This window comes from Dermacentor variabilis, chromosome 2, assembly GCF_050947875.1.
Source record: "Dermacentor variabilis isolate Ectoservices chromosome 2, ASM5094787v1, whole genome shotgun sequence".
In the NCBI taxonomy this organism is placed as follows: Eukaryota; Metazoa; Arthropoda; class Arachnida; order Ixodida; family Ixodidae; genus Dermacentor; species Dermacentor variabilis.
Window position 1 is genome coordinate 109,112,897 of NC_134569.1, and position 26,836 is coordinate 109,139,732.

The window sequence follows — 26,836 nt, forward strand, 5'->3', positions numbered from 1 at the left end:
TGGACAGAGTGCTTTTTTTCCGCGCTTCAACTTTGTTTTATGCGTTGTGAACTTGTAAGCAGCGGCTATGAATTTATCCTGCAAAACGCCGAGTTCGCGGGTTCTACAACAGACTGTACAGGCCACGCACTTGTCAGGCTGAACTGCAAACGTCCCCGCGCTCTGAGTCATTCGGAGCAGGATAACCACTCCAGTGGAGCAAAATTAAATATGAGCAGCACACAATGGCTTTCCTCGTAGCCCAGGTGTAGTCTTGCTGTGTTGCAGAACGAGCCATTCATTCGACCGAGTCTTTGTTGCCCAGCGGTGCATTCCACTTGCCAGTGTTACATTTTTTTTATTTCTCCCCTTATCGAATGATCGAAAACCAGCTGAGAGACCTTTAAGTTAATAATCTGATGGCAGCTAATAGCACCCGTTGCAGTTAAATATGATAGCAGAGGCCGTAATGTTAAGTAAGCAGCGCGATATAATTGGCTAATTTTTACGTAAGAAAATAAATAAAGAACCGACATGAACAGAAACCAGCTCACAGTATCATGTGTCGCGTCAGGAATATTTTCCTTGCGTAGAGAACAAACCTGATGGGAATGTTAACTTGACGTAAACAATTATAGGGCGTTTCTCACTGCTCCGTAGGACTCATCCTTCCACGATTGCCCTTGTTTCAGCCCATTACAAACATTTAATGTGAAATTCAATAGCTCCTGTAGAGAAAGTTCTATTTTTGAAGGCTGCAAAACTCAACGCGAAATTTTGGAACATCAATGAGCACATTTTTAAGGGGTGATGCTTCAGGTGACGTCGTCCTGGCATTCAGTGCCTGCAATTTCTCTTTATGGGTGTCGCTGCCCGGAGCATAAAGTTCTTTGCCGTTCGTCGATGAGTTCAGAGAGCCACGTAATTAAGGGAGCGAGATGGTGCGATAGCTCTCTTCACGCCAAATGAGGTCCTTCCGGGGACGCCATGTGTTGCACGCACGCACGAGAAAGTCCTCTTATATGCAAATATATCAAATACTTCCTTTCTCTAGCTCTCTGCCAGATGTAGTGCGCCGCGTCGCCCACTTCGTAGCAGCCAGTGCAGAAGGGAATAATGAGCGAACCCAGCTTTGAACAGTGAAGCTGGACTGAATGCCAGTCCCCTCCGGGTTCTTGTGCAACAGCCTGGCTCCGGTGTAGTGGAGCCTGTTAATTATACGCGGCTCGTGCGGCGGCATCCCGAGGGATTAGAAGCGGCGGCGAAGTGTTTCGTTAGATGGCTGCTCATGCTTTGGTACTTTGATTACCGATGACCTTCGACGGCGTTTCGCTTGCGAATTAATTACGCTTAACAACAGCAAAAAATTATCACGGCCATGGCGCTCTTTGGCCATACCTGGCCTTTGCGCCATTAAACATCAAACATTCATTCAACGAAAAAAAAATTAACTCACTACTTGGTCATGCGACTGGTGGCAGTGCGCTGTTTGTTACTGTTGCATTGAGGTACTGGCGATGTGTAAATGTATGGGAGGGGGGGGGTAGGCTCCTTGTATTGAAAACTTTTGTACATGCTCGTAATTTCACTCGGGGCCCACAAATGTGACACCTCACTCGGTTTCTGCAGGGCCTGTTACACAGCTTCTACGATTGGGACGATGTCGGACACCTCGTCGTCAAAGGTGGGTATAGCGCTGGTGAGATATGCCTTGCTCCGAACCAGCGAGAAGAGTACGGGGGATTCGAGGGGTTTCGTGGCAGATGCCTTCCAGCGCACTTACCACCACCGTGGTCCAGGCCATGAATTCAAAGCCTGAAGTTTAAAGGCGCGCAAACACACTGTACGTCTTGTACCCTTCTCTCTATGTACGGTAGCAAACCAGAAGCATCTCTCCTGGAGTTACCGCGGCATTAAATCCCGGCCACGGCGGCCGCATTTCGATGGGGGCGGAACGCGAAAACACTCGTGTACTTATATTTAGGTGCATGTCAAAGAACCCCAGGCGACGCAAATTTCCGGCGTCCCCCACTACGGCGTGCAAGATCGTGGTTTTGGCACGTAAAACGCCATACTTTAATCGTCATATTTCAAAGCGCGACATATACATATATCGAAATATATACGAAAATTTTTGCTCACGGACAACTCCACCGACGCCGACACCGGATTTTCTGCGACACGGAGCCCTTCACGCTAAAGCGTTAAGATGAGTTCCGAGAGTAGTTCACAAGTCGTGACGGCAAAATTACTAGTTCATAATTCAAGTTCACAAGGTAGACAGCCTCTGTTCTCGTCCTTGCCTTTCCTTCGTCGCTTTGCATCTATATACCCTATAATGAATGTTTTGGCAAACTGATTGCTGAACGACAGGAGCGGTCTTGTTGGGCTGCACCAGATGGACCAGGGGAATTCAGTGTTCACCATGATGTATCTGGAAAGCGGAGTGGGCGAGCGAGCCCAACTACGGAAAATGGGTGTAAATATGTGTTTGCTAAACCTGTCGCTGTGGTGGTGCCCTACGGCGTGCTTTTTTGTACCTCGTAATTTTTCAGACACTGATCCTCTTCGGTGGTTTTTTTCGTTTCTCACTGATGCGCAGTGTACAAGGCACAGGGCCTGGCCTCTGCCGACCTGGGAGGCAAGAGTGACCCGTTCTGCGTGCTCGAGCTGGTCAATTCGCGCCTGCAGACGCACACCGAGTACAAGACGCTGTCGCCCGAGTGGAACAAGATATTTTGCTTGTGAGCACCACTACTAAGAGGGGCGCCTGGTCATAGTGCACTGAGCACAAAGGACGGATACTGTTTGTGCTTATGCACGTCCAACATTACTCCTATTCCAACTTCTCCCCGATTTCGACATTCGAGCACGTATGAAACGGAGAAACGCTCCCATTGGTGCAAAGCTTGATCCGCTTAAGTGGATCTTTGTTGAAATTAAAATGAATAGTTCAATTGTGGTGGGAACTGGCAACGCTGGAAGTTAATATATAATTCACATCAACTTTTTGACGGCAGTTATGATAGCTTAGAGTTGGGGCTTAAGTTTCAATATATTTATTGCTTCATATAATGGTTAAAGCTTGAGCAAATACGAAATTCATTATGAGGTTCTGCAATCAATGACTGTATTGGAACCTCGTTGTTACCGTCGCAGTAGCTGTTCTCTAAAGGTTCTGTGGCAATAGCTGCCGGGAGTGTGAATCGAACGCTGGAGCAGCACGCGTAGTAATGCGCAGAAGCCGAAGAGGGTAGAGGGGGCAGTGGCCAGGCACGCTGTAGCTGAATGGGGGAAAGGAGACGCGGCGTGGTGTTTTCAGGGGCGTTTTACTTGTTCACAAGCGCTTTCTTTAGCGATAGCAATTATATGGGCACCCCAGGCGCATTTCTGCCGTCGCCGTAAGGTTCTGTATAAAGTCCAAGGGCGATAAAATCTTCGCCGCGCGCTCTATGTTGTATGTGCGAGTGAAAGCGCGCTCGCCGGCGATCGCGGCTCAATGTCGCGCACGCAACGGCGGAAAGCGGGGAGGAAGCGCGCCGCCTTCCGTCGCGCGCAAAGCTTCGGGTGGTGGGTAGGGAAGGGGTTCGCAATCTAATCCGCGTGGTCCGGGTGACCCGGGTGGCCGCGAGCGCCCTGCCGGGCCGCTGTATCTTGAAAGCCATCTGCGACGGGTACAGAGGCCGCACTTCGCTGTGTTTTCGCGACTTAGTTCGCATTGATGAGAGCGGCTGCATGCAGGTCAATTCGCTCGCTGCTGCTGCCGCGTTTCCTTACTGCAGCGTTATGACAGAGAGTTTCCGCAGTCATCGAAAGAGATGTGTTCATGTTTGCTTGTGCGCGCGTGACACCATGCTTGTTAATTTAGTTAGTATGCCTATGTTACAAGTTTATATGATCGATAAAACTACTATCCTTACTTCGTATAGCTAGATGTCCGCTAATTTGCTATCGCAATCGATGCTTTACCTTTCCGGCGAAACTGCGACTTTTGTTTTGTTTTCGCATGCAGCAAGGTCAAGGACATTCATTCTGTCCTGGAGCTGACTGTCTACGACGAAGACCGCGACAAGAAGTGCGAATTCCTTGGCAAGCTCGCCATACCCTTGCTCAAGGTAATGCAGCCTCAAGTTTTGTGTTAGGGTCACCTCTCTGTGATCGTTAAAAAATTAGCAGCGCAGAACACGTTTCATTAACGTAGTGAGAAAGTTGGGTAGGCGTGTGTGTTTCAGTGAATTTAGCAGTGAGCTGCAGGAACTTGCCGGTTTGATCAGAAAATGCAATACGTTCGTGATGATAGCGTATATAATTTCGAAGCTCTGCTTAGAGTTTGTGTCCTCGTTGCGATGAACCCTTTCCAATTGCACGTATGCTCGCCTTCCTCTCTCGTGAGCGCTTAGATGGTAACCGGTGTTACACGCGAAGGTTTCGCTACGAAGTATTATAGCACCAGAAAGCATTAAATCCTAAGCGTTTGTAGTTTTCTGAAAGTGCACTCTGTTTTTCGTTGAACAGATCAAGAACGGAGAGAAGAAGTGGTATGGACTTAAGGATCGGAAACTCAAGACGAGGGTGAAAGGCCAAATCTTCCTGGAAATGTCGGTGGTCTACAACCCTGTGAGTCCACGCACTCTGATGTATAGCGGTGATAAGCTTCATAACTCTCTGATGGCGATGCACAGTGCTCCAAGGACAGTTCTTGAACTTGCAGATAAAAGCCTGCGTGAAAACATTCAATCCGAAGGAGACGAAGTTCATGCAGCTTGATCCCAAGTTCAAGCGAATTGTGAGTTTCACAACTGACTACACTCATTCAGCCCTATTCACTTGAACCCATGTAAAGAAGTGGCATTTGAGTGACATAAATGAGTGGCCCCTTGCAGGTGTTCATGCGCAACCTGACACGTGTGAAGAACATCGTGGTGTTTGTCATCGACATGGGCAAGTTCCTCAACAACTGCTTTCTCTGGGAGTCCGTACCGAGGTCCCTTCTCGCTTTTTTTGTGAGTGTGTCGGCCGGCTTTTTAAGCGGCTTCTTGGTTTCTAAATTTATCTTCTGGCTCACCTGAATGTAGGCATCAGTGAATGTTTGGCTGACTGAAAGATAAGCATGAAAGTTAATATTTGTGGAGGACGTGACCTTGGGCTCGTGTTAAGGCGTTAACATGCCGCATGTAAACGTTCGGCTGGAATCAGTCTGGTTTGAAGCACTTAAATAGGTGTCAATGTAAACGGAGAATCTTTGTTGGTGTGACGATTCACAAAAACAGGCTATTGAAGCATACGTCTGCACAAATTTTATCCTGATAAACACGTACACTTGCTAAGATTCTAACTGAGTGGTTTCCGCAATAACATAGCGTCTTCGTTGGCGATAAGAGCTGACAAATGTCGCCAAAATTAAGTTCGGAAAGACGTCTGCCTTGCTTCGCGTTGACTGGCATCTTAACGGAAAGAGCCTTCTTTTTCCAGCTGAATGGTCTTTGAACACTTCTGAAACTCTTACTCATTAGAACATGTGATTGGCCAACCACCTTCGTCTCTTCCCTCATATTCGCCCTACGTCGACGTTTGCCCTTAGCTTTATTTTTCTGCGCCATTTTTTTGTCCGGCATCTGCGGCATCGCGCATCAGCAACTCTGATCCTACAAGCTTTACTCAGCAGGATTTTCACAGCATCAGCACATGCCTTGGTTTTAAAACACCGCTTTCTCTGCCGACCATCCCATGGTTTGGCCTGGCTCGGTCGGTCGCTGGTCGGGGTCTCGCCCAGTAGATTCAGCTTCATTTGTGCGTTGGATTTGCGTAATTTCCTTGCTGATTCGGAAGTCCGCATTATCGAACCACATTGTTCGTTCCAGAGTATAGTGCCGAGGTGGCTGTCAGGGCAAAACGCTGGTTTAAGCAGCTTGACTAAGCCCTAGCAACCGTGATGACGTAGTATAGTTACAACGCATTGTCATTACCATAGAAATGAAAAAAAAAACATGTAAAAGGAAAGGTTTAGCATAAATGGTTCTACGACATATAAATTACATTACGACGGTGGAAAAAAAAAAGACATGAGACACGCACAAACCAACAGGCTCCTCACACCTGCCCGTATTCACCTCGTTACCGAGTCCCTCCCCCCTCCCCCCCCCTTTCATTCACGGGGCTGTAGGAACATCCCAAACCACCTTGCGTCCTCTGGCAATGCCACATTGCCCCTCCCGAATGGCCGACTGCCGCTAGCACCGGCCTTGAAAAAGTCTGCCTTTATTGAGGAGGCTTTCAGGAATATAATGCCAGGAGAGCCCTATACTGAAGAACCTCAATAGGCACCATGTCTAGCCCTCTTGAAAAGAAGGTGTTGTTCTTTTCCTTGCAAAACATTTGGAGATTCAACCGGCTACATTTTGATTCTGGTTCGCGTAACCTATACGAACAGCGCACGAACTACCAAGCGCCCAAGTTGCGCAGTAGCTCCGTTAGCGCGTCCGGATGCCGGCCAGCTTCATAGCACCGCAGTGGCATGACTTAAATGGGCAGTGCAGGCGGCAGTGATCGTCAGTTTCTTTGTTGCGATAGCAATCATACGAACCCTCAAGGCGCGTTCGTGCCGTCGACGCCTGCGCCGTCGTGGTGTCCTAATACCAACGCTGGGTGCGCGGCTCGCGCGTGGAGTGTTCAATGCGTTTGGCTGAAAAAAAAAAACGAAGACAAGTTGATGCACCATCATGCTCCGCTCGATCGGCTCTGCCCGATGCAGAGCGGCTTTCTCTGCTGGCACGAGCGCTGTACGCACGCATTTTAGCGGTACTGCTGAGAAGCTGCATGGATCGGTACGTGTTTAATCGCACAGGACTGCCCGGTCTCTTAGTGGGAGTGAAGGGAAGGGTGCATAAATACCGATATTGGCCCAGCGCACCAGCCTCTTCGACGTAGTCCCGAAGTGCAATTAGGGCGCCGCGTGTGCATGTCGTCTGCAGGACATAGGCAGCCGTTAAGGGTCCGCCTTGTCTTTGGCTTCTATTGATCCCGGATTATATCGAGGCTTCAACACTCCCACAGCAGGTCTCCAATATCCGGGCGGTTGTCCATAGAGCAATATCCACACGTGGTGCGAACATTGCCTTCTGTGGCGACACCATCTGAGGAGCCCCCTCCGAAAGTGCTTCCAATTTCCGAGTGGATACGTCCGCACTCCATAGGCGGCACAGGCTTGCGGACGTTGTACAAGCGTTTGCGCTTCGCGTGGGAGACCATGGGGCAATCAGTGGTGGTTTGGCAGTATGCTCCTTCCGTAAGCGTCGTCTGTCCTCCGGCTTGAGTCGTGTGCGTATCACGCCGTGGTGCATGCACTGGTCTGAGCGGAACCGGTTGTAAGCGTGATGCTATAGTCTTGTCTAATCCTTTCATTGGGCGCTAGAAAACGCTGATAATTAACTGTCGGTCTCGTCTAGTGCACCCGTTAGGAGCCGCCTGCAACGCCGCTGGTGTTGCTCCTCGTCACACCAGCGTGTGAGACGCCCAATAGCTGTCAGGGTACTTTTTTTTCTTTTTATTTTTTGCTGCGCAAAAGCAGCTGCCTTACATGTGGCACCGCCTGAGGAGCTTCAGCGCAACGTTATTACTTGCTAGCAGTGCCTCGCCTTTCATGGCGGAAACTGTCTAACATTTGAATTTTTTTTGTATTGTCCTATCTGCCGCAACGTTCGCTGCATGTGAATGCAGCATCAGCAGCGTATTTCGGCCAATCCGCTAGCCCCTATGCGGGCCACGACGCCACTGACAGGTTTCCTGTAACTGTCGTCGTAGGAAACCTAGCAGATGTGTAGCGACTTTGCGGAATGGCAGTCAAGTTCCAGAGAAGCTGCTAGCGCAATTCCCATAGTTTCCTTAAGTTTAACCATCGTTTTCCATAAATATATCAAGATAGCTGTAAGCACTTAGCATGATGACAGGTAGCGCTGCGTTGTGCTACTATACGGTACTCACAGTGTGCTACTGTACTCCGCCGCTACTCTGCGGAGGAAAATAGTAATTGGAGGGTATGCAGATTTGAAGCGAAAACAATATTACCAGATAGGCCCATGCGCACGCGCGTCGTGTATTTGGGAGCTCATATCCAGATGACGATGATGTAGAAGTCTCTGAAACTTGAAAGCCTAATTAAGAGTGTATCCCTCTCTGCGCTCCCCGCTGCCCAATTTTTGCATCTGCAGTCGTTCATGGTGATCACGTACACGGCTGAACTGTACATGCTTCCGCTTGTTCTGCTGCTGGTGTTCTTCAAGAACCTGCTTGTGCTCACCGTCGCTGGCATCCAAGGCGCCGGAAGGGAGGAGGAGGACGTAAGTATAAGGTTGCGCACTTTTCTGCGGAACATGTCTTTTTATCTTACGCCTAGCTCTCCGCAGTTGTTAAGCTCTGCATAACTAAAGTATTAAACTATCTGTTGTGTTGCTTCTGTTTTCTATTCCTGAAAATCTTGACTCAGAGCTGCTCAATTGCGTTATTTTCTCCTTCTCCTTCCCCAACAGTTCAACGAAGAAGATGAAGACGACGACGACGAGGACAAAGACTCAAAAACAGTTGAGTCTAATTTTCGTTTTTCGCTTCTGCACGCGCTTTGAGACCGCAGTAGCTATCCTCTTATGTACGTTAAGTTGATGTAGCGGCTCGATCCTTCGAGGTGCACCGTTTTCTTGAAAATTAAAGCAGTGTTGCTAGTACCTAGCGTGCAACTTAGGCGCTCTTAGTCTTCCTCTGGGATACTCGCCTTAACCAGACACTCCAGTTCTTCGTTACCGGGGTGTACGTGTTGCTCGTGTTGCTTCGGTATGCTGGCTTCGTCTGTAATGTGTGAATCAGTCACTTCATGCTCCACCCATCTGTACTAGTACGCTAGGCGTGCGGCCAGGCAAACACCTTCAGAATCCGTTTAAGAATGTATCTGTCTCTCGCTTTTTGCTGAAGTCCAACCGTCTAGTAAGCGAAAAAGTAATGAGAATCATTCCTTGTGATCGAGCTTTAATGTGCTAGCTAGTGCTTTTTGTTTTAATTTTTTTTTTACTTTTCTGCCCATCATTTGTGCAATGCAACGTAATCGACTTCCCTATGCACGCTGCTTGTCACCACACACTTTGCGCACTTACGGCCGTTCTGGCTGTTCTGCTTGTGACACCAGGAAGAAAAGAAGAGCCTCAAGGAGCGGCTGCAAGCCGTCCAGGAAGCGACGGCTACCGTTCAGAATGTGCTTGGAGAAGTGGCGTCGCTTGGAGAAAGAATCAACAAGTGAGGAAGAAGTTCATCCTCGCGCTCTTTTTTTTTTTGCCATTACGGTCGAGTGCCTCTACAACAAAATGTCCTGTATAACGAAGGAATAATTCTTTTCGGCTTCTACTGTGAGGTATGTGGTGCTCGACCATTACAACGAAGGGACTTGTATAACGAATGATTTTGGAGGCCCAGTACACTTCGTTATAAATGTGTTCGACTATACATGGATTGTGCAGGCAAAGTTTCGCCGTCGCCGTGACATTGCGTAGAAAGTCCAAGTGCAGTAAGATTCTGTCACACCCCGCGCGCCGTAATCTTTGGGTGCGAGGAAAAGCGCGCGAAGATGAGGCGATGTGTATGTTGTCTTGATGTGCGCAATTTTTTGCACGCGCCCAATGTTGGAGGTAATGGGATCGAGCGCGCTCTAAGCGAGGAGAGCGCACGTCTCCTCCTCTAGCAGGGCGGCGCCTGCGCATAGCTGTCCGCGTAACCGAGCGCATACGCGGCACGCGCGCCGTATTTTGCAGGTAATCTGCGGCAGGTGCAAATCCTAAGGGTGTGCCCAGATGACTGGTCGCTTCATGCGCGTGGTGTTCCTGCGAGCCTAGTGTTGGAGGTCCCGTTAACTGAAGTTTCCGGTACGCGCTGAAGCGAGAAGCATCGCCTCCGAGATGGCGCGCTGCCAGCGCGAGCTATCTCGGAAGCCATACGATAGGCAGCGCGAAGCGTTTGCTCCCCGCTGCCGGCGCTCTTCATTACGTTGGTATTGTGATGGCAAGTGTTCGTGGTCGTTGAGTGAGATGCATTCTTATTTGCACGTGTGCGCGTGACGTCATGCTTGTTAATTTAATTAAAGCAAATGTTTACTGCAACTTACACGGCCGAAAAACTACGAACCTTACTTCGTGTAGTTGTCTAATACATTGCTATTGCTACCAGTGCTTCGCCTTTTCGGCGAAACTGCCACTTCTTTGCTTTACGTTTCCCTTTGAACTTAGTGACGCAAGTTTGAAATATTCCAGAGTTACCGCTCTCTATGAAAGGAACAGAACTACATTCTGCCATAATTTAGTGTCCAGTTTACTTTCACTGTGCATGGATTGCGCCACGTCATAACGAATGCAGTAGATTAAATGAAACACGCAGGCGCATTGGGCGCAAATAACTGCTGGTGTAATTTATAAAATGTTTTCTCCGTGAGCCACAGCTTGTCGTTGTCAGGTCGGTCAGTTCGAAGCTTATAGCCACGAATCACTTTTCCCGGATAGTCTTGGTCCCTGGACGTGGTAAAATCAGGGGATGCGCATCCGCCGCATGCTACGCAGGAGCAGGACATTTCGGACATTGCTAGTGATCTAGTACAGTTCTAGTGACTACATTGCTGGTGGTTAGTAGAAGTCCAAGTGGTGCCCGTTTAAATGTCGCCACGCCTTCCTTCTCTTCCCTCCCTGAGAATAAAAGAAAGATTGCGGGGAAGCGGACATACAACTTAGGAATTAGGGAACAAGCATCCCACCGGACGGGAGATTTTTGGCTGAAGAGGGCGGAACAGGCACTTAGAAAATGGGCGGGGCTCCACATGGCTAGAAAGAGCACGCAGGTCATTGCAATGGTCTTGTGGACTCTTAACGATATAGCTCGTGAGAGCTTGTTAAGTATGTGAGCCTTTTATCGTTTAAATTATACTTGCTTCTCCTTGTAACGTCATAGGCTCTAAAGTATGCGAAGTAGGTGCTCTCTCTGATACTTTCAGGTCGCGTGACTAGTACGGACGTGTCTCGCCGGGTCACGCGGCTGATCTCTCGCCATTCGACTCTCATACACCTTAGGCAGGTTGACATATACTCCAGTACTGTACATTGGACGTTTCCGCGGTCTAGTGAAACCTGAACGCCGTCGCCCGCCGCGGTGATTCAGTGGCTGCTGGGTCCTTCTGCTGAGCATGATGTCGCGGATTCATTGCCCGGCCGGAGCAGAAGCCGTATTTCGATGCTGGCGAAGTGCACGAAACACGCTCGTGCTTTTAGATTTAGGTGCACGCTGAATAAGTACGGGAGTTCAAAATGAATCCGGATTCGTCCACTCCGGCGTCCCTCATAAACCATTGTAGTGTTTCATGACGTAAACCCCACAATTTAATCATTTTAAATTAAACGCGAACGCCGAAGTGACTATGGAATCTTTTGCCTCGGTAAATGACCCCTGCATGTCTCATGGCGTGACGCATCAGAGTTGGCACATAAAAAAAAAGAACGTTTGGGAGTTAAATTTCGTGGGCTTGAGCTAAGACACCTCTTCTTTCTGTTGTAGCACGTTCAACTTCAGCGTGCCTCAGCTGTCCTGGCTGGCCATCATCGTGTTGCTATTGGTCACCTGCATCCTGTACTACGTGCCCATCCGCTACGTCGTGATGGCCTGGGGTACGAGGGCGTTTTTGTTTTCTGCTCTCACGCTATTCTGTGCTCTCGCAAAAGCAGGAGAGCACGTGTACGACTCGGGATTATTATGCGTTGCAAATTGCAATCACTCAGTTCAGCCCTTGGGCGCGGCCGGACAGCCACCATTGACCTTTAGCGCAACCACGTGACGTGACGTCACGAGAGCCGGAGGAAAAGCTGGGCCCCAACTCGCGCGGTCGCGCGCGGCCGCAGCCATAGAGTTTCCTACAAAATTACTAGAGGGAACTCTGGCGCTAGTGTCTACGTGAGCTACAATGGGAGCGGTTGTCCCAGCATGGGAATTATGGGAAGTACATGGATTTGCCTAAACTTCGTTCTTTTTGGCTTCAAACGGCTTTGTGACTTAGTAAACTCGTCATTTTCAACAGTTTATTGCGTAATAAATAATTAAATAAACATCATTAAAATTGCCCGACTGCAGGATTTGAAAACAGGGACTCTAGTACAGAAGCCTGATATTGAAACCATTAAGCCGCGGATGCATGTATCGACAAGCGAATGAAACGCACTTATGAATTTATCGCGGGCATGCCAGTGCTTTGAGACGCTTGGTGCGTTTCGATTTGGGCACATAAACAAGCTCAATCATTGCAATTAATAGCAATTGTACGCGTTCCCCGGCGTCTTCTACACTTCGAAGAATATAGATTGCGCTGAAATATACGACAATAAGATTTATATAGCGTAATATACAAAGCCACAAGAACGTCTGAATCCACAAGCACGAAGATCAGACAAATCCATGTACTTCCCATCATTCCCATGGTAGGACAACGACTGCAGCGCCAGAGTTCCCTCTAGTAATTTTGTAGGAAACTCTATGGCCGCAGCCACCACCTGACTCCCGCTCCTCCCGCTAGGGGCGCTGCGCCGGCGCGTGACGTCACGGAGGAAAAGCTGGGCACCAACTCGCGCGGTCGCGCGCGGCCGCAGCCACCACCTGACTCCCGCTCCTCCCGCTAGGGGCGCTGCGCCGGCGCGTGACGTCACGGAGGAAAAGCTGGGCCCCAACTGGCGCGGTCGCGCGCGGCCGCAGCCACCACCTGACCGCGCAATATGCAACGCATTCTTGGCTTAACCAAGCTAAGCCTGGCCATTTTTTTGTTAGAACTGTAGTAAGTGGTGTTCGATTCCCGCCACTGATTTCAGGGAGTGTGAGAGAGATTACAAAAATATTTCGCCGATGAGTGAACACTTGGTGGCGTGTCTTATCGCAAATTTATAGAAGTGAGGACAAACGTAATTGAAACACGGAAGCTGTGGCCGAACTGCAATCCAGTATCTTCTAGCAGCCTCGGTGAGAAGCTAGGAATTGGGTTACGTATTCGCGCAGGCCACCACTGATAGGCAGGGTGTGTGATCCGATTTCTGTCTCCCGCCCGGAGGCTGATTGAGGGCGCGGGAATGCTGTTCGGCCGCAGCTCCCGTGTTTCAAGTGCTTTTGTCCGCACCTATGCCCAGTGTTCACCACTCTTCCGATACGTAACTTCTTCAATTCCTTTATTGCGATAGTAAATATACAGACGCTCGAGCCGCATTCCCGCCTTCGTGCTGTCGAGATATCGACGGCGCATGCGCGGATGGTCAAAGTGTGTCCAAACACGCGGAGAGCGTTTGGCTGCAAAACTGCCACGAGCGTGAGCGTTCCTGCCTAGGCTGCTGTGTTTATGCGCTGGTCTGAAAGGAACGAGCTGTGAATGTCACGCTATAGTCAAGCTACGTAGTCCTGATATTTCCAGTCGGCGCCGACTAACGCCGACTACTTCCCATCGGCCTCGTCTCGTGCGCCATCCAGGTCCGACGCCTGCTACGCCACCGGCCGCGCTCCTCGTCGCAGCAACGTTGTGGGACGCCTGGTAGCTGCAAACGATGCTGTTCAGCAGCAGTTGCCTTGCGTGCTGCGTTGCGTGAACTTGACTAACGCGATAGCGTTAAGGACCCGGTGTCGCAGAAAATCCGCGTCAGACGTCGCTACGTTAAAACGAACTTCGAACCAAATTCCGAACCACGCATACCCAACCACTCTTCTATCTACCACCAAAGTTGCTCATGCATTGTCTTTCATTCTTTACAAAGTTATTTCTCGGTATTTCGAGAACGGCAGTCCACAAACAAATTTTATGGAAAAAAATAACACCAACAGTGCATATCTTTTGTGTCAGCCCTTCTCAGACTGAAATATTAAAAGTGCGAAACAATAACGGGAGATCGACTCACGAGAGAGGCCCCGTTTCTACCAGAAAGCTTGCCTTCGCGCATAACGTTCGCCGCCAGCGTTTCCCGGCAATCTTTACGGCTACACAAGCTGCAGTTGCCGGAAAGAATGAAAAGCAGTAAGGGGTCTTTGACACTCTTAAAGGCGAAGTTTAGGCGTGTTCCAAATTTTTTAAAACACGGTTCGAGTAATCTAAGCTCGAAACCCTGCTTTCTTTCTTTTTCTCGGCGGGGGGGTGGGGATGAGTGGGAGGGGCGGCTGTAGTGATATCACGCAATAACAGGAGCACGTGACGCGGCCCTTAATGTTTTCATTCCTGGAGTGCTTACCTGTTAATACGATGATGCTCGGCTGGTTTGTTACATTTCTCGGCGCGGCTTCCTAAATCACACTCTCAGTATGGCGCGCCCATGTGCTTGTAATTTGTCACTATGTGTAAGGGAAGCGAAGGTGCCCAGTTAAACAATCTGACGCAAACGTTGGGGCGCAGCTTTAACCGGACAACGCCGGATGCCATTATGGCCTCGACGGCTTCGGCCATGTTTTGCACGTCATCACATAGTTTGATGTGTAAGTCATAAGTCGTGGCAAAAGAAATGTACTTTCTTGACTCTTTGTGCCCCGAGTAAATTTACAAAATCAAGCGCGGGTGGTTAATTGAAAATGGAAACGGCTCTCATAACACGTACACGGTACGTGTCGTGAAACAGCATGTGTGCACGGTGCGTGTACGCGTGTAACATGCTGGCAATCGAAGTGTAATTGTGAATTTGTCAAAGGCTTCCGTCACGTACCATCGCGCTGAGCATGAGCGACAACGCGCGACCGCTTCCATTGTCACGCGCTTTCGCGTTACAGCTCATATTGAGCGCGATGCTACTTCCGTCTCGGTTTGGTAAGCCATAAGGGGTCACTTTCGCAGGGATAAACAAGTTCACCAAGAAGCTACGAAGTCCTGACGTGGTTCCAAACAACGAAGTGATGGACTTCCTGAGTCGCGTGCCGGACAACGAAGAAAAGGTAAGGGCCTATAAAGAAGCAAGTGCAGCTGTGTTCTCCTTAAAGCCAGATTTACATAATGAAGCTGCAGGTGTAGCTAAATCGACCGCAAGGATATATGTAGACCAATGCACGCAGACGCAAGACACGAGCGGTCTCTGCTATGGAGGACACTCAGAGTATGGCAAGACGACTTCAAGTGCAATCTGCCGTCGTATATAGTCTGTCGAGCACCTGCATTGTTCATGACCATCGAACACATAAGGCCTGCTGATTTGGTTCTATGGTCGTTACCTCACTTGGGCCTGTAGTAATATTTCGTGCTCATTAATCACACCTAGAACTGGAGTTGTAAGGTAAACCACCGGCGGCAACACTCCGCAATGTTGGAACCGCGGTAATGGCATAGTATTTATAGTAATATTATAGCGTGACTGCCAGGGCGTCCCAGGTAGCACAAAAGAGATACGTAACGTTTTCGTAGCGTTTATCCAAGACGATAAAAACGGGTTAAAGAAGACACGAATGAGAGAACTTCGGCGGGAAAACGTCGTATATCGCTGCTAATGTCCGGCTTAATTACTTTCTTGAGACGATCTAGAACAGGTCTGCAAGACGTATTCGAAAAGCTGGTCTAGAAATAGGATTGGGAAAGGCACAAGTAATCCCTTTGCCAAAACTATTCGTAACCAATTTCTAAACGTTTTTAGGACGTTATCAAAAAGCTGGTCTAGAAGCGGTCTTGAAAGGTGTACGATCATCTGAAGCTAATTTTCGCGGGTGACGGGCGCGATCAGACATCGTTGTTCAAAACACGCGTTTAGTTTCGCCTCACGCGAAACAAACCTCATTGGCCTAGGCCGTTGGCACGGCCTAGGTCAATCGCGTGAGGTGAAACTGATCGGGGGTTTCGAACAACGGTCTCCAATCGCGCCCCAGATGAGTAGAAGCGTCGGTGTTGACTGTAAGAGCCATGGCGAAGTGCCAAGCACTATTCCCCGCATGGCCGGCGCATCCTCTACCAAGTCGCACGAAAATGAGCCTGTTAGGAATAATGAATCCTTAATGCCGCCTTTAGTAAGCTACGATGCTGACAACCACAATGGGAATGACATCCTACAAAGAACAAATGGCCACGTCTTGGCAGGTGGCCTGACCAAGCCCTTCATGCCAAGAGTGCATGAAATGAGAACATTGTGACAAAGCAAAAACACTTTATTAAAATGTAATGCTTATGCAACGTTCGAACAAACTGTGTGAGAAATGCAAATAGAAGTAAAAGTACACTAACAATGACAAAAGTCGCAGAAAGGATTCGTAATGAACTCGAAATTGAACATTCACTAGCACATAAACAAAATTCCAAGTACACATAGAAAAATGAACAGAAAAACCTGGAGTGTACTAAAGTGTCTAATTTATTATAGTAAGATGCACGTGCTATTAGATGGACTAGAGTTATGCAGAAGTGACATCGGAGCGAATGGAAGAAGTAGACTGAAAAATGCAAGAGTATGAATCGGATGGTAACTGCCTCCAAGGAATGTTACCAATCAGCTAGAAGCTTCAAAAGAGCACAAAAAGAAATACCACCGCATACCATCACAAAACAATCCTGTGGCAGAAATAAAAAAAAATGGGAACAATGCAAAATTGGAAATATTGCCTTTAGGATATATCAAAGAAGGTAATGGCGAGAAAAAATAACCATACAACAAAAAAGCAATGAAGTGAAATTAGTGCAGAATACTTAAACGTGTAACAAGTGAACACTACCGTAGTACAGCGAACGATGAGACAGTAATGCTGCATCTTGCCACTCCAGAACGTGAGAAATGAATATGCAAGTCTCATATTAGAAACTTACATAAATATGGAAATAAACCGGAATGCACTGGAAGCTGCATTTGTGTAACAAAGGCAGCAATGGTCATAATAAATAGTAAGTGTTTTATCTAAAAAGCCCGTTACAAGAGGCAAAGTTGTACCTCTCTGGCAAAAACAAAGTTGCAACGAATAATTTGCAAACCAGCAAATACATTAATTAGCACACTGACATGTCACACTTTGCGCACATCTCCAGTCTCCTAAATTAAAAAAAAAGCACTCTGAATGAGAAAAGCGTTTAACACATGTAGCCCAGAGCAAATTCTTTGCCAGTTCACTCACACTTTCACATCCAAAAACATTTGCCGCAAAGTCCAGGCACAGTTCCACTGATGTTTACCAGTTCACCCCCACTTTCACGTCCAAAAATATTTGGCACACAGTCCAGGCAGAGCTTCATAGATAAACAGCTTGAGAGCACCCTACTGATTATTGTGCAGTCCCGCTGCTGGAAATAGAACTGCCGCACATGCTGGTAGTGGTTTCAATGTAGACACACTTGCTGCCCTGGACAGGTATGCTCAGATATCTGCACTGGTGCTCCATTTTGTCCAAGTAGACACATTGATGCACTACGCTGGTAATTGAAATGTTTTGAATGCACAAGTATTGGCTTCACGAGAAAGACTTGCCCACATACCACCACTGGCATATATATGCACTTGCTCTTCACTCAGTAGCATTGAACTTAAAGTGTTCCCTATGTGGGAGCCATGTGTAAAACCGGTGTCACACGACCACTCTCGATCGCGATCAAGCCCGATCCGGATCGAAATTATCGATGCGACTGGCTCACTCTCGTAGCTTGCGCAGAGGAGCCAATCACGACCGAGAAATTCGATTTGTAACGGACTGGATAGCGGCTAAAAGAGCCCCGTGTGAAACCGGTATCAAATAATGCACAGACGTACGCTAGGAAAATGTGTTGCACAAGGACAAAGAACTGCGACATGCCCTGTTGTGCGAAGCGCGTGAACAGAACACATCTATATATATATATATATATATATATATATATATATATATATATATATATATATATATATATATATATATATATATATATATATATATATATATATATAAAAGAACTGCCAGAGCGCTTCGCGAACTCCAAGCGCACACATGGCACCCGCACAAACTCGGCAGGCCGCCGTAAAGTGCGAAGGGCGCACAGCGTACATTCCGACACATGTCCCAAACTGCAAACAATCGTACTACCTAAAGCATACAAGTTATTTTATACCAAGGGCATACTCGACTCCCATATGCAGTATCCACAAGCGAGTTGTGCAGCGTACATGCTGTATCCATTCGCCAAATAGTAAAATTTATAACAAGCACAAAGCTACAAGGGAGTCAATACATTACTACCATTTGAGGCGTCAAATAAAATCGAATTTGGCCATTTCATATATTGGACACAATATATGGACACAAGTGGTACCCGGTAGGACCATGAAATACCCATCACGTGGGTAAAGGGGGCGAAAACAAAATCGAGAACCTGAAGCGCAAACGATAAAAGCACGGTATGTTGCACGCAAAATTCTGTCAGTGCGCTGTAGCGCGAGGGAAGAAAATAGGGCGAGCACTTGACCTCACCTTTTGGGATACCGCACTAGTACTGAATCATTAAAAAAAGCCTGTTTGAACCAGTTCCCTTGTCTGCAACACTCATACTAAACGGGTGACTAAAATACCACGATGACGGCTTTGTTGAGGAGGTCGGCAAGGTGCGCACAGACAGAAATTTTGCCGCCTTTCTTCGAATTCTGCAAAATGCTTTCTTGTTAGGATCACGCATGGCGGCCGATCCCGACGCTAGGGACACACAGGCACGATTTCGCCCCTCTAACTTTCGTCCTTATACTGCCCTTAACGCCTTAATTACAGCGTCAGTGAAAAGGCGCCTCACATAACATGACAATGAACTTGAAGAGCTGATTAGTGCCCTCCCCTCCGCGCCCTCCTATTGAAAACGCTACTGATTTCCAAATTAAACTACACAAACAGATCGCACAACCCAAACTAATCACAGAACGTCGTTTTCTTGACGGCAAAACCCTGCAACACTTACATGACAAAGGGCAGCGGCACCACATTCAGAACAGCCGCTATCATACCACATTGCAATGCAAGTGCGATAACGCTATTACGCCCGGCCCAAACAGATCGCACAAACCAAACTAATCACAGAATGTCGTTTTCTTGGCAGCAAAGCACTGCAACACTTACATGCAAAGGGCAGCGGCAGCACATTCAGAACAGTCGCAAACAGACCATAGTGCCATGCGAGTGCGATAACGCAACTATGCCCGGCTTCACGAATAACGTGGCCGCCTTGGTCACATAACAATTGAAAACACTACTGATTTCCAAATCAAAACCACACAAACATATCGCACAACCCAAACTGATCACGGAACATCGTTTGCTTGACAGCAAAACACTGCAACACTTACATAGCAAAGGGCAGCAGCAGCACATTCAGAACAGCCGCAAACACACCACAGCGCGATGCGAGTGCGGTGACGCGACGACGCCATGACGACGCGACTATGCCCGGCTGACCCGGCTGCCCGGCATCAGGAATCACGTGGCCACCTTGGTCACATGATTTGACGACGGTATCGCCACCTTGCGCAAAGTTGCATCGCGTTGATGGGTTGTTGAATATTGTAGAAGCCGCTAAAGAGGCTGACGCGCCGTGGCGTGGCGGTGGCGCCTTGAGTCGTTTTCAAAACGTATTCACCCCTCGTTTTTAAGCTGCCTGGCTTCCAACGTTATCAAAACGTATTCACCCCTCGTTTTTAAGCTATCTTGTTTGGAACGTCTTTGATGTGTCGATTTTGGTCAAAAATCCGTTTCAGACGTTGAATCCCTTAATACGACGCTTTCAAGACTTTGTGTGCTACCTGGGGTATAGGGCCAATCAGGAACAACAGGACGACATCAGACATGGAGGAACGCTAGCTTCCGAATAAAGATTATCTTGAAAAGCAGCTTTATACACGTTACCGCATCCAAATAACCGCAGCCGAATCGCCGCATTTTCACAATAAGCGTTGGTTGGAAGTTAGCGCTCCTCCCTTTCTAACATCATCCTGTTGTTGCTACCCCTTGCAACATGATAGCCCAACTAGCCCAATCTTCCACACTTCTCGACATTAGCAGGTTGGGGCCGTACAGGACACGTCGCGACTGTAGCCATGACTTCTTGTCTCTTGGTAGAGCACTTGTCCCCCCTTTGTCGAAGGCGCTAGCAACGAATTGGCGAACACCAGAACCAAGAGCCTGCTCACTGGAATGCATTGCATAATGCAGTGCAACTTCGCTTCTATCAGGCTGCACGACATATAAGCGCATGCGCACGCGCAGGTGATGTACCGCGAGTTGCGGCCGGCGCCCAGCGCGGCCCTGGAGGCCGAGCGCAAGAAGAAGAAGAAGATCAGCTGATCGTGGGCCGCCCGACGCCAGGGCTGCTCGCTCAACGTGTTTCGCATCAAGGACAACGAAGCCCTGCGCCGGCGCCTGCAGCTGCCGCGCTGGCCGTTCGGCCTGCCTTCCAGGTGACGCCGGTACCGTCGCCACCCAGGACTCGCCAACGCGGGCCTCACTCGCTGCGGCGAGTCCCACACCGCGGCACAGTGTGATGCACTCCGGTTTCCCTTCCCGTGTCGTCTACGTCATCGAATTCGTCTCTCTAGGCTGTGTGTGTGTGTGTCCCTCTTGTGCGAGAACAGCGAACGTCACGCAGGTGGTTCCGTTCGTCGAAGGATCAGCGCGCTGAGAAAGGTGGTTACGTGGATCGAAAGAAATGACATTGTTTAGGCGTAATAATAATAAACGAAGCGAGAAGGACGTTTAGACAAGGAACGTAGACGTCACCAAGCGGCGGTGTCTCCCGGAGATACGTTATCCACGGCATCTATTGCGTGGCTCGCGAGCAGGTCATATAGTCGAGTTGCGGCCAGCTCGAAGCATACAGCCTGCGGGCTGTTGCCGCCAATGTACCCATGCAGTGCAGTCTGAACGCACTGAGCCTACTACGCGGCGTCGGTATCTGTGAACCAGGGGGCACAGCTTACGATGCCCCACTTTTTTTACAACTGCCAATACATTCAAGTTTCTCGCGAGCGTCTCGCAAAATGCAATTCTGCCAGCCGATTCGCGCCTCTTCCGAGCGCCTCGCAAACCACATCGACTAAGAAGATTGGTGCGTCCGTTACAACAGCCAAATTACTTGCCACATCGAAAGAGCACGTTTTCGAACAGCAGAGGCGCTTGCTTTTTAATCAAGTTGTTTTGAAAGTGCCAGTGTGAGGCCGCTGCCTGTTGGTACTTTTGCTATGTGAGGGGCTTGGTCGTTGATCGTGTGTGCTTGTTATTGTTGCCGCAACTCGAACGTACTGTGTGTGGTGATAAACACCTTGTTGTTCCATGCAGTTACCAAGCTCAGCGGACCGCGGGAAGGTTCTCAGCTGTACTTTCAAGACATTATTGAACAAACCCGCGTTCTCTAGACAGGTCATTCTTTTGCCCGCCGAATTGTGGTCGGAGTTCCTCTGACCGCTCCGAAGGCGAGCTCGTCGCGATTTGAGTGATAAATGTCCCGTGCCAGGAATATATGCTTCTCATCTAAACGAGTTCTGACGGTGCTGCGTAGACGTTTAGTCGCTTCAAACTCGATGCAATCTTTCGACACGCCTTTGCCACCTCCGTATACACGGTCGAGAGGTATAGTGGAGGGAAATAGCCGACAGATTCTTTACGACGTCGCCCGCTGAATCTTAGATGCGGCGCGTACGTGCTCACCGCAGGTAAAAGGAACATGATGTGGGCTGCCAACAAAGCTCTGAATACATTGTTAGACTCGTCCTGTATTCGGACATAATTGTATATAACCAAGATTTCAAGGCTAAATGCGATGCCCGTTTTGTCTTTACGTTCTCTCGCTGTGCACCAATTCCGATGATTTATAGCTTCATCGCATGCATATTTTTGGTGGGCCGGAGTAGGAGGCCACACGTTCTTGCCTGAAATTTGTGTGAAATGATATGCACACTTCTTGCTGTTTTGTAGTTTGTCCAAAAATGCTTTCTCTGAAAATGTGTGCATGCATGTTGGTTTTGTACAAAACACGTGCTCTCACGTGCGCAGTAACGTAAGCCATAAAGGAAACTGTCCTGCTCTCAGGCGCTTGTACACATGAGTACGTACTCCACATTCTGCACGGTGCCAAAGATGTTACAGTGCACTCTTGCGCGTGATCTCTCCACCACGAATACGTTTGCAGCGTTGTGCTGCTTCCCTTTTTTGTTCTTTCATATTCTCAATTCTGTTTCTCTTACTGCTCGAGTTATGTCGAAAGCGGTCTGCAACGGAAGGTGTGATGATTTTGATTCTTTCATATGTTTTGTGATGCTACCGCTATAGACTTTCGTTTTGGCTGCTTTAATTTGCGTAACTATAGCGGTTTGTCCAGATTCAAGGAAACGATGCTAACGTTTGCTCGATGCTCGATTACTTTTTGCTTTATTGCGCAACAAAGTCTCACCCGTTACTCGACGACTCTCAGAAACAAGTTTAGAAGTTGTGCGTGTGGGGAGCTGCCAACAATTGCAGATGGGACCACGCCCACCTTTGCTGACGCAGCATAGTTTTCGTCTATACGTGCCTACGCATACAGGAGCATTGTTTGGGTGAAATTAGAGAAAATAAACATTGCTGGCGCGAGAGTCTCACAATCCTCCCCAAGCTGAAAGAAAGAGATCATAGACACGGCTCGTGGCACTGAAGGAAGCGATAATCGAAACTTGAGATCTGCGCATCTCTTTAGGCATATCATCGGAAGCGCCACAGGGATCGCTTTTGTGTTTTCTCACAAACGTTTTTCTATCTCTCTTTGCTTTGGGTAAGCGCGTGAGATGCGAGCAGAGTGGGCCATGAACCACTCTTGGTTTAACACTATATGTAGAAGTGTGCGAAGGCTCCAAATGCAATACGAATCGAACAGTGGCAGAAGAGGATCGAACTAAAAAGTTCTTTTAATAAGGAACAACAGTTTTCACCAATAATATAAAACGATGTTCACATCCTTGTATATATCCAAAACTTTAGCAAGCTTCTCTCATTACATTGAAAGTTATCAAGTGTTGTTTATTAAAATGCCAAGTAAAGTATTAGGAACGCATAAGCAGTTCACTCGCATACTCGGACCTCCTTTGTGAGTTCGAATGGTCGCGGTTTAAACGTAAAGGTTTGGCTTCTTCTGCGATGTATAGCGTGCTCCACTACGTAACTTCTCGTGTTTTACGTCTACAACAGTCGCCTGGACGATATTTCTAGCACTTTTGCCCCAATTTTATGTTTGATGGGTGTCCATCGGTGGCTTAAAATATTCGAACACTCTGTAAAAAAATGTTCGTATTTACGAGTAGTGACTAGTGATTAGAAAACCGAATCCGATTTGACAAATATTCCATTTTCTATTCGAAAGCTTCAGGCATTCTCACGTCCCTAACCTTATGAAAACGCCGTGGTATTGGTAAATGCTGTAGCTCTACAAACGCTCGAAGCTTTCCAGACATTGTCGAGGTAACTTCGCGCACTGTCCTTGCTGTTTCAAGGTAGTCTAGCCGCTTTTGCACGCAGTACGCCCTGCTGCCTTGCGATATACTAGAGGAAGGAGGAATTGCTTCTTACTCTGCAGGTCTTAGGATTTCCATCCATTCGCGAGAACCGTCACACTCTTCAGGTATAGTTGCAATCACTCGCAAAATGGCGGCCCGTAAGTGTTTTGACACGGTTGGTGTGTATTCCTATGCCTCCATGTTGCCAAACCAGCTTTCTTTTTCTTTTTCGTTTTTCTAGAAGCTTGCTTTCATACTGCGCCGTTAGCCCTGGATTGGAACGTTTTTAAATAAATTGAAATGCTAGCACATTAATGGGCGCGGGTGACTCTCTCCGCAGGAGTGAATACGCTTTTGTGACTTATGCAAAGGTGGGCGTGGCCCTGTCGTTGCTTTATCTTCTGTGCGCTTCTCTCGCTGAATTCGCAGCCACCCTACTCTTACGTAACGCTCGTTTAAAAGTAGCTGGCGGCTGCCTTCTTTTTCGCATTGCGACTAGAACTGCATCGCTACAGCTTTCTCTCGTTGGAAAGCGACGCATGTCGACAGTCGTCTAGTCCACATCTGCAGTATCTGCAGGAAGATTATGGTATCTCTGGAGCAGACACCCCTTTATCTTAGCTCTCCTTATCCAATATCGGTGGGGGCAGGGGAGGGAGATTGTGAGCGGGAGAGTGATGTCTGCATAGAATCTAGTCGAAAGATTCGAAGTGTCCACGGAGCGTTTTCACCAAGAATCGTCTGTTGCCAATGTATCTCAGAGGCATTAAATCTCATGTTTGATATGCTGTACTTTTTTGGTGGCACAGCTGTTTCCAGGACGCACGCTGCATGTTGGAGGAAGAGCGATTCTAGGTCTGATTTGGCAGTTGTTGGCCGTCCTCTGTAATCCAGGGGCTGCTAAGTGGAACGCTAATTCGCTTTGCCACTTCTACAATTGTCGCATAAGGCATAATAAGGCTGGCCTGTTACTCAGCTGCGTTCGTGTGCCTTGCGGCAACGGGATGGAATCGAAAATGACAAGATTGCATGTTTTCAGCTGTAGCATGGCGTCGCTGATTGGTTACTAAAGATACTGCCTCCTCCCTCGTAATTTTCAGGCTCGTCATCAAGCGGACAAGTGAAATGAGCACTCGCTGTGAATGATCGGCTATTGCCAGCCGCGTTTTTTCCCCTTAAAGTGCAAATACCTTGGTACATAACTCGATGAGTTAAGCGAATGGTGTCACACACGAGACCCTTGAAACTTGTTTGCGACCCACGCGACATACTGAGTGCTCGCTAACTTGGTACGCTCCAAGTTCTTCCCTCGCTTTCATACGTCTTAGGTGAGCATAGTGAAGCCCGCGAACCCTCAAGTGCTTTGTTTACGGCCGCGTGCGTGTTGTATAAAAGTTTGAGATTCTCGCCCTAAGCCATTGTCTAGGCGGTAAACATGGCAATGAAGGGAACTTTGCACCCGGGCGTATTTCGAAGCACTGAAAAGTTGCAGTAGTGCAAAATACAAAATTCGAGTACACCCCACATGCAGCGCGCGTCCTGGACGATGCTACGCAAGCACATTTGATGGTTGCTGGAGTGTGTGTGCCTGTGAATACTGTGTATACATCTGTGAATACAACGCAGCGCCGAGAGCTAAACGGGCGCGTTTTGTACTTAAGACAGCTCTGAACCGCTGCTTTTTTTTTCATGCCTTTCTCTTCCTTCTAACCCAGCGGGGCTGTTCATCGTTCGCTCCTCGGCTATTGCTCCAGCAAACTTCACTGACGCTGGATTCTATTGAACATGCCGTGCCTTTTTAAACTATGCGTATAACTATTATATGTGTTTGTGTCTTCGTGCCGTTATGCATGTGTGTGTGAATGTGGGTGTATGTTGCGCGATTGTGCGAACCATGCCCGCCAAAGAAATTGGGCGTGGTGGGCGGATCTTCGCAAAGCGTTTCCAAGGTTCCCCGTGTAGTAGTTATAACCTTATCGATGCCAATCTCCCAAAGATGACGAAAATAAGCGCAGGTAATTTCAACAAAGCACGCCTTTTCTTTTCCACGGGATGCGTTTCAGACCGTCAACGTATAGCAAATACGTTTAACGATAGTAATTGGTGCGTGCCACGCAGTTGTGCGAACAGCATGTGTGCCAATATGCTGCTTCATCGAACGCCTACCAAACATCCTAATGCGCTGTAACCTTGGAAGCACGTTTAATTATGGCGGCGTTCCGTTTTCGTTACGTTTAACACGCTGGGAAATTCATGCCCGAGCTATTTGAACGCCGTAGACAAGGTGAGCCCATGGTCCGTAGGCGCCTGCCAGAACTCTAGGCATGCTTTTACGTGGACACGTTTGTTCTTTGTGCAGCGTGACCTAGATGTGGGTGTCTTGGTTACACTGTTGTTCAGGTACGCTTGCCATATCTTCTCAGTTGCTACAGAAGAAAGCTTGTAGCGCGACTGTCGCCAGAGGGACCGCCCTTCGTCATAGGACGCAGTGGCGATATGTGCTGCAGTATCGCATTTATGTTCCTTCTTTGCTCACTTTCGAATGCAAATCGTGTGTTGATTGTTAATAGACACGCGGTGCCTGTACATACGGTGTCTTGCTGTTTTACATATCATTATCGTTGTCTGTTACTTGCCACCATAACTGTGTAGATCTCGAAGAGATTATCCGCATAGCGCTTATTTTTGTTAATTCGCTGGGCGGTTCCTGCAACAGGTGAGCCGCCCACGTGTTCTTCCGCACTTCGCCGTGCTGTGCGCGAGAAAAAAAAAAGAAACCCACGATCAAGTGCATGCGGTTGTGAAATCCTCGTAACGCTCTTGTAAAATGCGGCTAGCCGTGTTCTCTCACGAAGACGTATGTTGACATTCCAGAAGATGAATTAAATGCTTTTTTCATTGCAACTTTTGTCGAATGTTGTCTCTTGCTGTGCACGACGAAGAAAAATATTGTGTACTGCAGCGATTCCTGCGGCTTTCAACTCATTTGCTTCAACAGCAGCAGACTTTCACAGCAGACACCACTATTTTTTTTTTTCTAGAACTACTACTTCGCCGTGGGCGCAACGTCGTCTTCGTTCGCTGCAGTACCGCCTAAAAGCTCGCACAGACACCACCGTTCTCAGAGCCTGTACCACGAGACACCGCACAAATTAACAACCGCCGAAGCGCCGCTATGACGCACTGATTAGCACGCGTCATTTTCCCGTGGCGAATTAGTCTTCTCTTCTTAGTCTTAGCCTTCTCTTCAGTTCGTCCTATAGCGAAAGTAAAGACGATGATTAGGAGCTGCCTTAACGACTATGGTCGTCGTCGGTGCAATGGAAAGGACGGAGGAAGCAAACCCGGTTTGGAGATATTGGAAAGTTTTAGACTTGGGGCCCCAAGCGGCGTGGGGA

The 26,836-nt window shown here is 48.3% G+C and overlaps 1 protein-coding gene across 2 annotated transcripts in view; it reads left to right on the forward strand.

Moving 5' to 3' along the window:
• LOC142572501 (multiple C2 and transmembrane domain-containing protein 1-like) overlaps positions 1 to 26,342 on the forward strand; it is a 307,998-nt gene extending 281,656 nt beyond the window's left edge. For both annotated transcript variants that reach the window (XM_075681668.1, XM_075681669.1), the window contains exons 10-21: positions 1,609 to 1,663; positions 2,582 to 2,723; positions 3,992 to 4,094; positions 4,495 to 4,596; positions 4,691 to 4,765; positions 4,863 to 4,982; positions 8,187 to 8,315; positions 8,505 to 8,555; positions 9,152 to 9,258; positions 11,554 to 11,663; positions 14,840 to 14,937; positions 20,185 to 26,342. In XM_075681668.1, the coding sequence (XP_075537783.1) occupies positions 1,609 to 1,663; positions 2,582 to 2,723; positions 3,992 to 4,094; positions 4,495 to 4,596; positions 4,691 to 4,765; positions 4,863 to 4,982; positions 8,187 to 8,315; positions 8,505 to 8,555; positions 9,152 to 9,258; positions 11,554 to 11,663; positions 14,840 to 14,937; positions 20,185 to 20,262 (1,170 nt within the window). In that variant the 3' untranslated portion in view covers positions 20,263 to 26,342. The remainder of the gene's footprint in view (positions 1 to 1,608; positions 1,664 to 2,581; positions 2,724 to 3,991; positions 4,095 to 4,494; positions 4,597 to 4,690; positions 4,766 to 4,862; positions 4,983 to 8,186; positions 8,316 to 8,504; positions 8,556 to 9,151; positions 9,259 to 11,553; positions 11,664 to 14,839; positions 14,938 to 20,184) is intronic.
• Positions 26,343 to 26,836: the final 494 nt, after the last annotated feature.